At 43.9% G+C, this 17299-nt stretch overlaps 1 protein-coding gene across 9 annotated transcripts in view; it reads right to left on the bottom strand.

Annotated features, from left to right (window-relative positions):
* The window catches only part of Ankrd44 (ankyrin repeat domain 44), a 242195-nt gene that overhangs the window by 69534 nt on the left and 155362 nt on the right, over positions 1 to 17299 (bottom strand). For 5 of the 9 annotated variants that reach the window (XM_087200340.1, XM_087200341.1, XM_087200344.1 and 2 more), the window contains 3 exons: positions 8850 to 8964; positions 2631 to 2713; positions 1344 to 1461 (listed from right to left, as the gene is read on the bottom strand). In XM_087200340.1, the coding sequence (XP_087056466.1) occupies positions 1344 to 1461; positions 2631 to 2713; positions 8850 to 8964 (316 nt within the window). The remainder of the gene's footprint in view (positions 1 to 1343; positions 1462 to 2630; positions 2714 to 8849; positions 8965 to 17299) is intronic. The other 4 variants (XM_021249785.2, XM_013068110.3, XM_004871708.3 and 1 more) reach the window with 1 other exon arrangement.

Here is a 17299-nt window from a genome sequence, read left to right as displayed (position 1 = left end):
CATCTCCAATTCTATGACTAAGGCATTTAATGATTATTATATGATTAAACCCTCCAAGGATGGTCTCATCATGTATCCTAAAATTAATTTTTCAAAACATCCCAAACTTAATGAAACAATCCTTCAACCTAATGTGACTAACTTCATGTTGCATTAAAAAATGAGCTACAGAACATGCACATTTCCTTTTATCATAGCAGAAAAAAATTCCCCATGATCACCACTTTCAACTCAAAATTCCTTAGTGGAAAACAAAACAGCACATTTCCCTGCTTTTGTGAGCTGGGTAGATAAATATGCAGAAGCAAGGCTGAAGATGATGTAATGGAGAACAGTGATCTTCCAAAGCTCCTGGGTCTTCCACCAAAGCAATGAATCATGAGTGGTAGAGAGAGAACCTACTGATACATATGTTCCCCTTGAAGGACATGTACTGCAATATTAATTTTAATAGGAATTCCAGACATGGATTCAGAATGGCAAATTGCTACTTGATGGACAAGTCTGATATTGTGAAAAATGCAGACGAACAGGCAACCATTCATCATTGTTCTGAACTTGGGATGCTAAGAAGTGGCCTGGGATGTATTGTTTCATTATAATTTAAATGAGAAATAATGATCTCATTGCTGATAAGCCTGAAAGGGCTCTCCCCACTCCACCTCCACCCTTCACAGCCACCTTTCTCAGAGAACTAGCTACTCAGTCAGGAAACGGGAGGGCAGGATGCCTGTTGGCAGGAAGCACCTGTCTCCTCCTGCCAGTGGCCAAGGGTCAGAGGCGGGGCGGCTGAGTTTTGTGGCTCAAGAAGCTCATTTATCTGGGGGTCTGGTGTGAGGGAAGGGGTCTCTTTTAAAAATGCAAAATTATGAAACCAAGACCGGGTATAAGACTTTAGGATGAACCCTGAGCCTACAGTATCCCCCTCTGCTAACTGGGCGACACCCTTGGCAATGCACAGATGGCAGTCAGAAGCACTGCTGTCCCTTAAGGACAAGGACATGAAGAGCCAGCCTCTTGACCACACGAGCTTATCCAGGATGCCAGGTTTGGTCAGCGCAGGGTCATCTATCAACAAGTTATTGATCAGAGCTGTAATCTGACCAATCTGAGGGGAAAAGGACAATAGCTGATGAAACATAACAAAAAGGCCTATTTGCTATAGGAGCTGGGCTGACATTTTTTCTTTGGAAGAACAAAATGCAAGTAATCTGGTGATATTTGGTAGAAATGATTCTTACCCAATTTACTAAGGAAACTGCCTTTGGGTCACAGACAACTTCAGTCAATCAAGATGTACTATGTCACTAAGCCATGTGCTCCCAGGACAGCTCAGTACTCACCCTCCTGCAGCAGCAGCGTGAAGGCACGTTCTTCCAAATTTATCTGGGGTATCTATTTCAAAGCCTGCAGACAGCACGTGCTCATTACTAAACAAGGACACTAGGCTATACTTTTGTCCTAGTTAAACCACAAGAAACATTGCAGAGACAGAAAAATCAGTTAGTAGGAAAACCAGAAGGCAAGCAAGTGTAGTCAGAAAGAGGTTGTCATGGAAACAAATGGTAACTGCTCAAGCGTGGCAATTTCACAGGAAGCGCCACAAAGTCAAGAGGGGTTTATTCTCACACTCAGCCCTGCGTGAACCACAGCCCCATTTTTCAATTCCAGGATAGAAACTTATGAGACTGATTTGAGATAAGTAGGGCAACAGATAGGCAGACAGAACACACGGAGAAACACGGACGCCAGAGGAGAAACCCTAACATTGCAGGGAGTAGATGTTTGCCTCAGTGTGTTCCAATCTTTCTGTCGTCTAAGGTCTGGGGGGCAGGCTTTCACGCAGGGATTATTTTCAGATGTACCAAAAGCAGTGAAAGCAGGTCAATTACTTAAAGGGGAAAATCTGCCTCTGGAATGCTGATGAATTGATTTGGGAACAATCTCCACCTTGCAGACCCCTGCCACTTCTGTAGGCCTAGGAACTTACAGGGAGGCTGGTGGAAGCAGTGGTAGGAAACACTAGGAAAGCTCCAAATCGGAAAGAATTTCTTGGTTCCAACGAGCCTCACATTAAAAAACAAAATTAAATCTAGTTGGAGGGGAATCAGGCTTATTGATTTTTCAGTGCCTAGGGAGTAAGAAGGTAACCTGATATTTTCTACCACTAAAATGTAGAGGATTTGGGCCTTTTCTTTTTTGGTACCAGGGATCGAACTTGAGTCCTTGAGCTAGCAAGGCAGGCTGCGGAACCACTGAGCTAGATCCCCAGCCTTGGGCCTTTACTTTTTGAATAATATTCAACTTTAAGCCACCATTTTAAGCCTCAAAGACTTTTTTGTTTATGACTTAAACTTCCTATGCAGCCTCTCTTTCGTCCCGGCTCACTCAAGCTTTGGCTGAAAATCAGATGGGATTCCCATCCCATGGTAGGGGTGCTGACATGCTAACAGTCTCACCCTGAGGACCAGCGAGGGCTGTGGTGTGCATTTAGCTGCGGGGCCACCTTGTCCTCAGAAGTCATGCGACAACAAGAAGCACAGGCAGCCACGCGCCGGACCAGACACTTGAAGCCATGTGACTCAGGTACAGGACACATGAAGCCCATCTCCGGCAACAGATTCACTTACCTGATGACAAGAGCTTTCTGCAGCAGTCAGAGTGGGCATTTAGGGCGGCTAAATGTAAGGGGAACATGCTATGGATCCCACACCTGAGGAGGGAAAAAAGAGCAGCTCACGATGACCGGTACATGCAAAAGGACACCGCCCCCTTCCGCAGTCCTGGGCGGAAAACCAAACCCACAGAGGGGCCCTGAGTGAGGTAATTCTGTGATCCTTTCATTCCATAAATAATGATGCAATTGCTTTCAACCTTAAAATAATAAAACCCTAGGTCGAAACCAGAATTAAAAGCCTATAACCATAGGAATATAAGTTTTAAAGAAAATTTTGTTTCACATAAACAATAAGTTTTTAAAATCAATTCCCCCCCATTTCCTTTCAGTGTGGTGATGACACATCTCATTCGTTCACTTGCCTGCTCATCTACTCACTTTCTAAGCATCCCATACTATGCTGAGGCCGGAGGTGATTGCTCTGAGCAAGGCAAACCCAACTGCAAAGTAAGCAGCTTTACACCTCAATTTGATGAACAAAGTTATTATTGACCTAATTAATATGTGCCGAGCACTGCCACGAGTTAGTTATGACAACATTATTAAAAATAAAAATATAAATGAGAATAAAAACTAATGTTTACATTTTGCCAAGTGAAATTTCCTCTTCCTAACAGACTTCTAACGTTAGCCCAGTCACAAGATCACAGGACTAAGAAGCATCCCTGTGCACACACCCCACTGACGCAGCATCCAGAAGGAATCCTGAAGAGGCTTTGTTAGACTGTCCCTTCAGGCCAGGTGGGGGAATCAGGAAGGCTGAGCCTCCTCTCCCAGAGCAAGGACCCTAACATCTCATTTTAATCAAATAGCACGCTTCAGATTTTAAAACGCTCTGTGTCACAAGTGTGAGCCCGTATCTGTTTACACCCTGCAGCACTCATCGCCCGTGTTTCTTCTCGGGCACAAGGTGGCCTGTTCTCAGGTCCCGTGCTTCACAAGGAAGCACACATGATTAGAATTTGTAAGGCTTTGGCTACATGGAGTTTATATGCCATCTCCAAAGTTATTATGCATGTGTGTGTAAAAGCCTGGAAATATATATATGCTTATATTTCATGGTATTCAGTGTTCTGCAAAATCTGTGGCTATCAGCATGTTTTTCCTGATAAGTTCTGTTTATTGTGTCTCTGTTCCATTTTCCCTGTAAGACTTCTCTCCCACATGGAGACTTTCGGGCCAGCGTACATAATAGCTGGCATCCATCAAGAGATGCAATTTGCCAGTCTTCCAGAACTGCTTATAATTGCCTCTCTCCTCCATTACAACAAAGACTCTGACAGCTATTGCATCAGTGATGACCTTGAAGCTGATGGAAAGGACGCGGGTGTGGGGGAGGGGAGGGAAGGCTTTCCTGGTTATGCTGTTATTTATATTGTTCCCTCTTGATTCAATAGAAACACTATTTTAAAACATGTGTAACATGTTTTAAAAGCTTCTTACTAAATGGAACTTTAAGCTCATGTGATTTTACCAAACCACTTTATTTGTTTTGGAGAGTTAAGGCAAAAATGTGTGATTAAATATCTCTGGATTTTTAGAAAAAGAAAATGAGTAAGGTATGTTCTAGGATACTTTTAAGTTCCTAAAAGAACATGACTGAAATCAAAGGCTGGATTTGTTTAAATCTTCCATATTCTTTAAATACACACACATCCATACATGCATACATATAGTACATAAAATATATATTTTTATACAAAATAATACAAGCAAACAAATTAGAGAAAATAGCATCAAACTCTATAAGTAACCAACCTGGAAAAACAAAGGCATAAATAATAGTATAACACCAACAAAACCATAATATATTCCATAAACTTCATTACCAATGCTTCTAATCAACCTACATTACCTAATTATTTCCTTTTTCCATTGCTTTTTATAAAAGAGAAGATAGGAGAGCTAAAACGACTCTGATTTAAAATGGCTAGGGCTGGCGATTTAGCTCAGGATCACCTGCTTCTCAAGCGAAAGGTCCTGAGTTTGATACCCCGTCCCAGAGGAAAAAAAAAAAGTAACTAATTTAAAATGACTAGCAAAAATTTCATTTGATACATTTCTTATTGCACTGTTAATAAAAAGTTGCCACTTCAGTGTAAGTTTTAGAAATATACTAGTGTAGACTCAAGTATTATTAGTATTTGAACTAGACTGTGATACCATAGTTTAAATAGTAAAACTAAATATTGTAAGAAAGAAAAGCAAAATTCAGAATCTCTGAACATGTCAGAAATGATTCACACATTTAAAAATAAACTACTCCTTTATTGGAAAGACTAGATAACCTTTAGCAGGAAAATCAAGACTTGGCTATCTTAGTCAAATAAGCTTCCTTCTTACCTCATCAGGTATACATCAATGAACAATAAGAATAAAGATGCCAAATAACCCTAAAGTTAACAAGGCCTAAGTTACAGGAAAGAGGAGACCAATTCCAATTAAATTGCTATATTTACTTGACAAGTCATAAAATTAATGGAAGCCATTTGTATTTAGCCATTTCTAATTCAGCTATTAGCTGCCACCTCCTACCCAGTTATTTTAGGACAAAAGGGGCCTGAAAGACTGTCCTTGTTGAGACTATCAGAGGCAAAGGAAGGCCCAAGCACTCCTCTTGGCATCAGGAGAAATGCCAGTCCCTTTCCATGTCCAGTCTTTTCTAGAGCCTTCCCTTCAGACCTCATGGGAATGGACACTGTAATTATGGTGGTGAGGTTGGAAACTGGGTTTGAGCCCTAGTTTTGCTACTTCCTATTTGATCTTCTGCAAGTGAATAATGGTTCCTCCTCAGGAAAATAAAGATAATTATAGCGACTATATCACACTGATCATAAAGACTCATTGATCCAACGAGTACAAAGTGCTAGAGCACCTGGTACACAGAAAACCTTTCCCACTGGCGTTCTTACGATTATTTTTATTAGCTTCATTGCTAATCAGCAGCCTGTGCATTTTGAAGCTGTAATCAGCTTGTTCTTCCTTAAAATCAGGGATGTGATTAGAAGCTGAGAGTAGATTGTAATCCACTAGCATTTCTGTTATTTCTCCATCTTTCTAAATCCTTTCCAATACTTACCTCCCAACTCTCCTAGAGAAGTGGGATTGGCTTAGTTCTGTCCCACTCGGTGGGCAGGACAATAGCATTTCCTAATTATGGAGGAGGAGGAGGTTATGATTCTTACCTAAATTGTTAGCCTACACCAAAATACCAAACCTCTCCTGAGTTTCATCTGTGCCATTCTACACATTTGTTATGTGCCCTAGGTTTCAAATATGCGAGTACAGCTGACATCAGTGAGACCTGGTCCTTTCTATCTGTAGAGACAGAAAGTAGACCCTTCTGAGTAAGTCCAAACTAACTCGGTGAGGCAGCCCCTTCTGGGTCAGGCCACTGCCCAAGCTATGGGTCATCCAGGATCTCAGTGACCTCTTTCCAGTCCCCTCAAGAGCCAGGCTCTGTCCTGCCCCTGGCTTTTGCACATGCTAGTCCCTCTGCCTGAAACTCTCTGCTTCTCACCAGGTTGCTCAAAGTAGAAGTGCAAACCTGGGGTCGCTGGAAATAGCTCTGGACTCTCAAGAGTTCTCTGTCAGGATTTAAAAATTGTCCTTTCCTTTTTACGATAATCTGAAACAACTGACACAAGAACATATCTGGGCTCAGCTGAATGACCCCGTCACCGCCACACACCTCTACCAGATATCAGTGCCGTATCGGGATTTGTGATCTCATCGTGCCGACCAGTAAGGGTGGTCTTACTAGACAGGCAGGTAGGTCTCCAATTCCTCTCACTTCATTTCCTACACACGCAGACTCAAGTGCACACTCACACGCACACACTCATAATCGCTGCCTTATCTTCAGCTATGCTGTGATGAAGAAAGCAGATGCGGCTCATCACGGCTGGGTCAGGGTTCCTCCTCTGTGTCCTTTCCACACAGCCAGCGAAAGGCAAGGCTACTTGAACAACTGTGCCATTCCCGAGGCACTGCTACTATGGGGTGGGTTTGCATAAAAAGCAAAGTAGTTACAAGGAAAGAAACTTTGTGCTTATTGAGTTAAATGGGGTTTTCAGGAAATTTTAAATATATAATGGGCCATTTATTTTTAATCCCTAAAATGGGTTTAAATCTAGAGAAAAAAATCAGAAACTCATGGCTGTTTACCAAACTTCCCCAGTTAACTCAAGATGAAAAAATATACCACTGAAATTACTATAATTGACGGGCAGGTTGGTTTGAAGCCTGGGCATTTTGATCTCCAGCTGTGGGCAGTGGGCTAGCTGGGACTCCCTCCCTGCAGAACCCAGAAGGGCCTGCTGAGGCCTAGCGCAAGGCAGATCCTCTTCACTTACTAAGAGCTCCGGCTCAGGGTGGATTCCTCCCTCTCCTGAAAGGAACCCCACTGTTGGTCAGCATCTGTTCTCTGCAGGTCCTCCACCTTGTCCTTGGCCCAAGACATCATCTCTTCTTCCTGAAACACTGGCACATGTTTCCAGCTTGCACGGCCTCTGGTCTGTGGGCGGCCATCAGTGTTATCTCTAGCACAGGCCCTTCCCGGCTCACTCTAATTTCTGTTAACAGCTTCCAGATAGCTCAGGGTGGAATCCAGTTCCCAGGCAGGACATGCAAGGTCCTCCAGGGCACAGCTCTTCTTGCCTGTCCACCTCATTTCTTCCCAATGTCTGATTACCTGCCTTTGGAATCCGCTTTCAAACCGTTGGCATGTTTGCATCTTCATAAGGCTGTTCCTTTCTCATCGACAATCCTTCCATACTCTCCTCTCCTTTTACCCCATGTGCTGTCCACCTACACACTCCTACAGCCTTCCTCCTGCCGACATGCATCTCTTCTGGGAGCCCCAGAGCCAGTGGGTCTCTGCTCCCTCAGCCTGCTCCCAACTGCCATGGTGAAAACCCTCACAGTTCTGCTGTTTGCGCTCATAGCACCTCGGCTAAGTCACCACACTGGGCTCTGGGGTCACTGGGACTCAGTTGACAAGGTGAACGGTCCCATGCTCCAGGTCCAGGCAGAAGGCCTGCCCTCTGAGACTGCTGTCCATCGTGATCTCATGCAACTTCCCTGGGCCATTTCCCTGCTGGCTCACTCTCAAGAGACTTTCAATTCTGGGCTGGACATGTAACAGAATTTCTAATACCCACTGCCGCAGGCTGTTCTACAAACCCAGTTAAGTCACCTGCAGTCCCTGGGGTCAAGGCTAACTCCTTACTCAGGTGTTCAAGGTCCTCTTTGGTTTGGTCCTATTACTTATTAAGAGATGAAATACCAGCATTTATTGCCAGCCTACTGTGCACCAGGCATTGTTCAAAGAGCCTCTAACAGGGACGCTGCCTAGCAGCCATCACATGTGTACTGTGTGACCAACGCACCCCCACCCAGACCTCTCCAAGCTGGGCGAGCACCTCGTAGCCCCTCTAACAAACCCAGGAGCAGGTCATTATCACCCGGTCTTCACCAGAGGAAATCAAAGCCCAGAGGGCTGAGCAATGGGCTCAAAGGCCCAGGGGAAAGCAGGGCAGACCTGGATGGCAGCTACCACATGGTCCCGCCGCAGGCAGAGCGTGACATCACCACGCTCAGGGCATGATGTCACCGCAACCTCCCCTCAGAGCATGACGTCAGCGCACACCCCTCGGTGCAGGCGCCCTGGCCCCCTGCACTCCCCAGGTCCAGCTCTCCCTCGCGTCCCCGCGTCTGCTGTCCTCCACCGGTCCGCCGCAGTCTTCATCTCTCCCACCCTCAGCGCTCCTTCCTGCCCTCCTGTTCACACCTCACTGCCGTGTGGTTCTGAACCGTGGGCCCGGGCCCCGCCAGGTCACGGCCTCCCGCGGCCTGGCACCCACGGTTACCACGAGGGGCCCAGGGCCCTGCTCGCTGCTCCGCGGACCTGACGGACGCCGCCCCGCCACGGCCAGCCCTAAAGCCTGCAAGAAGGCCGCGTCGGTCCCGAGTTGGCCCAGCTCCTTCTCGTGTGGAGCCGCGCACGCTGGAGGACAGAAGAGCAGCAAAGAGGAATAAAAGTCGGCTCTCAATCAGGGCCGCTGCCGGAGGAAACCGGCTCCTGGCTCCTCCTCGGTCCGTCACCCTAGGGCCCTGTGGCCAGAGTGGCAGGGTTCGCCGACTGCGGCAGCCACGCGCGCCCGTGACCTACTTGGCAGTGTCGGCCCCGCTGGTGATCAGCGTGTTAATCAGAAGCTCGTGGCCGTAGCGCGCAGCCACGTGGAGCGGAGTGTTGCCGTCCTTGTCCACGCAGTCGATCTCGCCCCCTGAAAGACATTTTAACACGCATCACGTGGAGGCCCGGCCAGGTCGGCGCCAGGTCCCGAGCTGGTCACTGGTGTGGCCCAGCACAGGCTGCTCCGCCCCAGTGGACGTCACTGCTCACCACGGTTTTGAAAATCTCTCCGTATTGCCATGGTTAGGGATCTAAAGACTTACAGCGAGATTGCCGATCCAAACTAACAATATAAGCTAATTCCACGAAGTGTGACTCAAAGAACCAAAGGGAATAGGGAGCTCAGGAAAAGACTTCATGTGGTTTCATGATCTAGGTTAAAATATGCACGAGTAAAAGCACAAAGTATAAGCTGAAAATGCCTGTATTTATTAAAGCTATTGTTAATTTTCCATAATTCTTTCAATAAAGTAGTTTCATCTAGTCTTATTTTGCCTTCGTTTTCTCCCAACTTTTTATTTCACATTTTTTCCTCTCCTATGTGTGTGTAAAGGCAATTAACCTATTTATTCATTTGTCTGAGGAACCATTTAAAAATAAGGCAGACACCATGACATCTCACCTCAAGCATGTTTCTCCTAAGAACAAAGACAGTTCCACACACGAACACGCTCCATCACTGTGCCCAGGAACTGAACACTAGTAAGGTTTTGAGCAATGTACACAGCACACTCCAATTTCTCCAGTGCTCCCAAAATGTGCTTTATAGCTGGTTTTGGTGTTGATAAATCTGGGATCCAATCAAAGACTCCAAGGGCAGTTGGTTGTCATGCTTTTTCAGTTTCTATTAATCAAAAGCACTCTTCCTGCCTTTTACTTCCTCATTTTTCAGCTCCTGCCTGTGGTTGATATTTTTCGGAGACCTGACCGGGTTGTGCAGGACGTGTGCATATGGAGTTGCCCCAGGGTTCCCTCACTGTTAGGTTTGGGCCAGGCTCCTCCCACCACAGTTCCTCAGAGTGCATGGGGCTTCCTGGTGCCATCGCTGGTGAAGCAGTGTTTGATTCTTGGCCCTGGGTACAGTTTCAGGATGGCTGGAAATGGATGGTGGTGATGGTCACATAGCGTAGATGTAATTATGCCACTGAACTGTTCTCAGACATGGTCATAATGGCAAGTTTTATGTTATGCGTACTTTACTTCAATTAAAAAAGAGAATGGCTAGCACATTCTAGAGCAAAAATGTCTCTTTTCCCCTTTGTAATAAAACAGATTTTGTGGTGGTACTTTGAGACTGTAAATATCCAGTTTCCAAACACACTTAGCCCTGGTGGCTTTAGCATGGATGGGGAAGGAACACTTTTTCCACAAGTGGCCTGAATTCTTCATCTGTGTACCTCTAGTACCATTTTGACATATGGTTAGGTTCCTTTGATTCTGTGTGTAATACAATTTTTTACAAGACTTGATTCATTTTATTTAATTAACATGTAAAATATTTATATGTTCCAAAAGTCAAAAGCATATTTTTCAAAAGCCTCATTCCTATTTCCTGTACTTTGTCCTCATCCACTTCCCACCATAATCATTAGTTTTAGTTTACATTTCTTGTGTTTCTCTTTCCAAATACCTCCCCCCATCCTGGAACTCACTCTGGGGATTACTTCCTGAAGGTGACCTCTTTTTTGTGTTGCGTTGTTTTCCTTGTCATCAAGGTGCAAGTTTTGTGCATTCATGTCCTGAGGATTAGGCTGCCACACCTGGCTGTGCTGGGAGCAATGCTGTGACTAACCTCATGCACAGGCATGCATACGGTTTCATATTTGTCACATGTACCTTAGAGCAGTGGTAGCGAATCTACGGCACACATGCTATTTGTTTTTCTTTTAAGACAAAAGATATTAATGTAGAGCTGTTTTTTCTAAACTAAAACCTCAGCATTCAGGTTTAATTGCAGTGTTGGCACTTTGTAATAAATAAGTGGGTTTGGGTTGCAGTTTGGGCACTCGTCTTCAAAAGGCTCTGCGTTGCTGCCTTAGTGTAAATGCCCTCAAAGGGGATTTCCAAGTTCGAGGATGAAGGAAGCTGTGGTTTTGTTAGATTATTTTTTCTTTTTTGCCAAATGTTCTGTGTAGAACTCTAACCAGCACTGTAGGAGGGGGGCCTCTCCCTCAACCCCCTTGTCCAGCTTTTAAGTATCTGCCATCTGATGAGCAATCGCTGATATTACAGGGGAATTTTCATTTGCATTTCTCTTAATATGAAGGAAGCTGGACATGTTTTCATATATTGAAGCACCACTGATCTTTTTCTGTGAACTGTTTCTCATGCCTTTTGCCAATTTTTCTAAATGTGTGTGTGATCTTTTATACTTTGATTTTCAATAGCTCTTAAACATTTGGGAGATTACACACTTATCAGTAATGCATTTTACAAATATTTTTCCCAAGATTTTTTCTTTTTTGATTTTTCTTTTAATTTATGATGTTTATATCCTGTAAAATTTTAAAATAATTTATAAGTCTTTTATTTTATTTGGATTGTAAGTCATTTTTAGGAAGGCTTCCTCCACATCCTGGTAACAAAGAAATTAACGTATTCTATACGGGAAAGGGTCATTTGTTAGATTGAAACATCTGATCCATTTGGAGTTTATTTTGGTGATAGTGTCTCAGTTGGCTGCCTAAATAAATATTTCCTGAATGCTTGAAAGAATCAAAGTCCAGAAAAGGGCTTGAACAATTCACAGAGACAGAAAGTAGATTAGTGGTTGCCAGGGTCCAGGGGAGGGAGGAATGGGGAGTGACCACTAATGGTCTGAGGTTTCTTTTTGGTACGATGAAAATGTTCTGGAATTAAATGGTGATGGTTTGGGCAACATTGGGGAAATATCAAAATTCACTGAATTTAATAATTCACTGCTTTAAAGTGGCAACTCATGATATATGGATCATACCTCAATTAAAAATAAAGAATCCAATGAATGCTACAGAAAAAAGGAAGTAAGAAGAGGTAGGCACACCAAGGGAAAGGGAGTCAAGGTGGGCAGTTTTGCTTCTCTAAGCTGAGAGGCTCTCGGCTTCAACAAAACACCTATGTGTGGGTCTCAGAGCAAGGCATTCTGAGGCTCTGTTACTTGGTTTTCCTGTCCAGGAATACATCTCTGCATCATATGGAAAGCTTTAAATTCATGATTGTCAAATTATGCTCTTAGGTAGCAGATATTTTAGAGTAGATCTTATTAGAAAATTATGCTTTATGAAATACTGTTCAAACTTCCATCAATTTTGACCTTACTTTCATTTTGAATTATATCAAGCTAAAGTAAGCTACATTAAGCTAAGAAACACTAATTTAGTACTATATTGTTCAGCGTATATGTCTAAGCTATCCATAGTTATATATGCCAGAATAAGGAATATAAAATCCTAAGAAATATATATAGTTTTGGAAGCTGGGCATGGTGGTGCACATTTGTGATCCTAGTACTCAGGAGGCTGGGACAGGAGGACCACCCATGAGTTCGAAGCCAGCCTGGCCTACATCGTGAGTTCAAGGTCAACCTGGACTACATAGTGAGACCTTCTCTCAAAAAAAAAAAAAATAGCTTTGGCCAATCCAGAAAAATATTATACATTTATTTTAAATAACTTATTCATGATTGAGATAGTAATTTTCTCATTGTAGAATATTTTGGAGATTTAGTAAAATACAAAGAAGACATAGAAATCACCCATAAATTTACTAATTATTCATGATAGTACAGTATTGATATTCTGAAATATTTCCAGTTGGGTACAGTGTGTATGCACACGTGCATGTTTATTTCCACACATGCACACATGTACAGAATTTTCCCATGGTTGAGGTCATGGTATAGAGGGAGTTTTGTATCCTGCCTTTCCCTAATGTCACCTCACAAATAATTCCCATGTCATTAGTTTTTTCATTAACATAAATGAGTGTATAATAGTGGTATTTAGAGAATTTACTAAGCAACTCCCCAATCACCAGGCATTAAGGCTATTCCCAAATTTCTGCTATTACAGAAACACAGGAATGCACAGTTCAGATCAACACTGTCCTCCAAAAGTGTCATGTGTTGGAGGTGGGCCTGACTGGAAGAGACAGGTCACTGGAGGTGTGACCCGGAAGGGTGTAGTATTGTCACCGCTCCTCCCCATGCTCTGCTTCCTGCATCCTGCTGCCATGTGGAGAGCAGCTTTCCTCCGCCAGACCCTTCTACCACATTATTTCTGCCTTGGATCAAACTGAACCCTCTGCAATGTGAGCCAAAATAAACCACTCGTCCTTAAGTTATAGGTGTTGGGTATTTTGTCCTAGTGATAGGAAACTGACTAATACAAACACCTTTACTTTCCCTCAGCAATATTTTTACAAGTAAAACTCATGACTCAAAAGTATGACCATTTTTAAGGCTCCTGATAAGACCCTAGTAAAGAGCTTTTGAATACAAACACTGTCTTTCCTCAAATCTTTATTTCTACTGTACAGCAGTTATATTCAAAACAAGATGATAAATAAATAGGCTATGACCATTTCTGTGAAAGTAACGGTAATAATTACATATCTTTACATATACTTTCCTAAATACATAGAACAATGCAGAGGTTTCGCCAAACTGTCAATAGAAATCCTGGGGGTTGGGGGTCATGGGAGAGCTGTTTCATGATTTCATTTTAGCTTGCAGTGGGCATGTACTAATTTTGTAGTCAGGAAAAATAATAAACCTAGTTATTGTGACATGGGAGGGACCTAAGAGATAATGCCCTATAATCTGATTTTAGAAGCGCCCAATTCATTTTTATGATTTGATGGCAGCTTTGAGGCAGGCAGCCACGTGGTCTCCATGATAACCAGGTGCCTGTGTCTGTCTAGCACTCCCCACTGTGCTCTTCCTGAGAGCTGCGAGCACGGGGTTGCTCTACACGGGTGGGTGCACGGCAGGTGCGATGGGGGGGCCTTGGTCTTTGTGGAGCCTCTGCCCTTGACAACACTACTTCCCTCCACATCCTTCCCAGCAAGAGTCACCAAACCGCCTTAAGATGCACCAGGGTCTCCAGATTTGCCAGCCTGAAGTAAACCAAAAATTGGGCAGAGTAAGAGAAGAGTCAAAAAGGCAGAATAGAGGGTCTGACCTGATTAAGTTTCTTGTTACTATCATTTCATAAGTCAGTTTAAAATAAAAATACAGATAATTGGGCCAGGGATTTAGCTCGGTGGTGCCGCCGCCTGCCTTGCAAGCGCAAGGTCCTGAGTTTGATCCCTGGTACCAAAAAAAAAAAAAAAAAAAACAACAGATAATTCTCAGCCACAGATGCTTCTGTTGTCATCTAAAATATATTTTGGGAAAATATCATAACTTGGTGGAAAAATTAAAGGCAGACTGGATTTTATTTGAAAATGTGTTTTCTATGAGAGTAAAACTTCCAGATGAGTGACTTTCTATTTTATAAACACTCCACAAACCCTTCCATTTCCACTTGGAAATCTTTAAGACTTCCTCAGAATGCACGTTAAATATCTGTACTATTAATTGGAAAGCTGCAAGTTAAATGTTAGAAACTGATCACTGATCATTAGTGAGGAAAACGGACATGTGCAAATGTAAAAGCATGCAGAGCATGTCCTCAATAATAATTAATCAGTGTTATCTAAACATTCATCTGAAATTAGATTTTCATTACACAAACAAGGATGGTCCTCCTACTGAATTGCTTCAGAAGGACTTTGAGCCAAAAGGTTAAAAATCTTACATGGAGTCATCCTAACCTAGTACTTGACTCTTCCTGTAGAAACTCTATTTACTTTTAAAGCGTCTGTGAAGAAAACAGGAGTTTTGAACTTTGTAACTTGGTGGACAGCGCTGAGGCAGCTCCCTCTGCTAAATGCTGGGTCAGAAACCTCCCGATGCCTGCCTGTGGCTTCCTCCTATTCCTCCCTCTCGCTGTGGGAGTGCAGTGTCAGACACAGTGCCTTTGACCACAGAAGTGTCCTTGCTTATAACTAAAAAGCAAAAGAGTATTTTTAAATGTTTGTTTTACCAAGCAGAATGATTCTGGAGAAATAAGATTATCATAAGAGCTAACAGCTCTGCCTGGAGAGCAGGTTGGGAATCAGACATGTGCTAGATACAGAGTCCAGACACCAAAGCCATTTAATAGGACAAACAGATACAAATACTGTTCCTGGTGCGTGTTCAGTTGGTGGAGGCAGCCGATCCATCTCCCCACCCAATGGCACAGCCCAGCTCCTGGGGACAGGGGCCGTCTGTGTGCTGTGACACACTCTAGGGACCCACACCAGGCCCTGGGTTGGAGGTCTCAAGGGGAAGGAGGATCTCAGCAGCAGCCCAGGATGTTTTCCAGAAGGAAGCACACAAACAGGAAGAAAGAAAAGAACTTCCTGTTTTCCCCAGGGCATTTAAAAAAATGTCCAATGGGAGAACTCACAGTTCCCAGATGCGGAATGATGCAAAGAACTGTCGGCCCAGCGGAGAGAATAACAAATTGCCTTTTAGAGGGACAGCTCTATTCCAAAGATGTGTGCCTCTTAGCATAAGTTGAATTTAAGTTAAAATTGGTTTACTATCATTGTTCTTCCAGAGAGCATGTGTATAAGTCTGATGTTAAACTACCTGTGTTCCAATCCCTGATCCTCAATATACCGGCCAAGTATGGTGACACCAGTGGCAACCTCTCTGCCTCAGTTTCCCCATCTTTGAAATGTAGCTAGCAATGGCCCTCTTTTCATGGAAGGGCTGGAAGGATTTCTGTGAGGTATTTTGCTTTGTGCCCTGTGCAGAGTGAACACTAAATGCGTGTTGGCATTATCATTTTTCATAATGGCCATAACTCCAGCCATTCTAGCCCCCTTAGTTCAGGCCCGTGGACCCCACTCACCCACAGGCAAGATGCCAGGCCCACCAAGAAGGAGACCAAGGACCCTGGGATACACAGGGCACGGGATAGACTATTCGGGTCTTTCTCCAACTCCAGGGTTCAGCAAGAACATCCAGGGAGGGCGTGAAGTCCACCAGCCTGTGATCACCCCCAGGAGGGTCTGAGCATATGAACATGGCAGAGGGCAGCTGTGCCATGGCATGGCTGCAAGGAGGTGGCAGTGTGGCGGGGCACACATGACGGAGCCAGCTCTCTCCAACCTCTGTCGTGTGAGGTGGATTTCACATGGAGCAGAGCTTTCTGTGCCCCAGGGCTAAAACCCACTGATAAAACCCGCATTAAAATCTTCATAAAGTTTTGTTTGTTTTTAAAGGGGTAGATATTCTGCACAGCAGTTGAGAAATAAAGTGGGATGAGGAAAATGCTCAAAAGGGAGAGCCTAGGGTAACCTCTTCCCTTTATTTATATCCAGAAATGTAAGATGAACGTCAAGGGCATCACATGTTTCAAATTAGAAATAATGGGTGTTATACAGTTAATTTCCACTTTACCTTCCTTGGCTCACTGGAAACTTGGTAGGGTTTCTTTTCCCTTACACTTCCACTGAAATGCGTTTAAATTTCCTCTGCCTGGCCGCAGACATTTTGCTTCCTAAGCATAATTTTACTGGCTGGCCTTCCATCCAAATGTCAAATTACTTTTCTGTTTTATGGCTTCGGTGCCTAAGACAGAACTCAGGGCCACTAACAATTTGAGTATATGTCATCCAAAATTCTCGTAGAGGAGAAAAATACAGATGCAAGAAAACTAACATCTGAATTTGAGACATAGAAATGTAGGTCAGCTAAAAATGGTTTAGGAATTGCCAAATTGACCTGGAATGTCAGGCCAGTTAAGATCTAAACAAAACATGCTTTGGATTTTTAATTGTCTCTAAGATCTGCTAAGATAACATCAGTTGTGCTGTCAAAGTCAACCCACTCTCAACACGAGGCAGGGCCACTAACAGCAAAGGAGGGGACGCGCCCCAGAGCTTTGGCTTCAGTGACCTCCCAGGGATGGCTCAAGTGCACACTGGTTGTGAGCCTGGAAAATGACTACAGTGTGTGACTTTCCCAGGTCTCTGCCAAGCCTACGGTTTTATGATCCTTTCTGTCATGTACTTACCTGTCCTTCCTCTGACTCACCTCTTTCTTCCCTACCTTTGCCCAAGTAATTTAATGAGCTTTAACTTAGGGCAGTACAGTGACTTCTACCATCTAAAAATAATGCAGATTTGCTGCTATCCACACGTGCTACCTCTGTGTTAGTTTCAGAGTGTAAAGCCCAGGATCTCCAAGCCCACCTGGCCCTGGCGTGGCCGGAAGTTGGCTGGGAGCTGTGGTTTGTGTTCTTCCTGCTAAGGAGGACGCGGTGTGTGTCTGCTCGTGAACTGGTCATGAAGAATGTCCAAGGATTGTGCAAATCTGTGCTTAGTCACACTCCACACACAGCAGCGATGTT

Source organism: Heterocephalus glaber, unplaced genomic scaffold (assembly GCF_053883595.1).
Source record: "Heterocephalus glaber isolate CG9 unplaced genomic scaffold, H.glaber_assembly_v1.0 deba00001743, whole genome shotgun sequence".
NCBI lineage: Eukaryota > Metazoa > Chordata > Mammalia > Rodentia > Bathyergidae > Heterocephalus > Heterocephalus glaber.
Note: the sequence above shows the minus strand (reverse complement) of the source record. Positions and strands in the feature narration are given on the sequence as shown.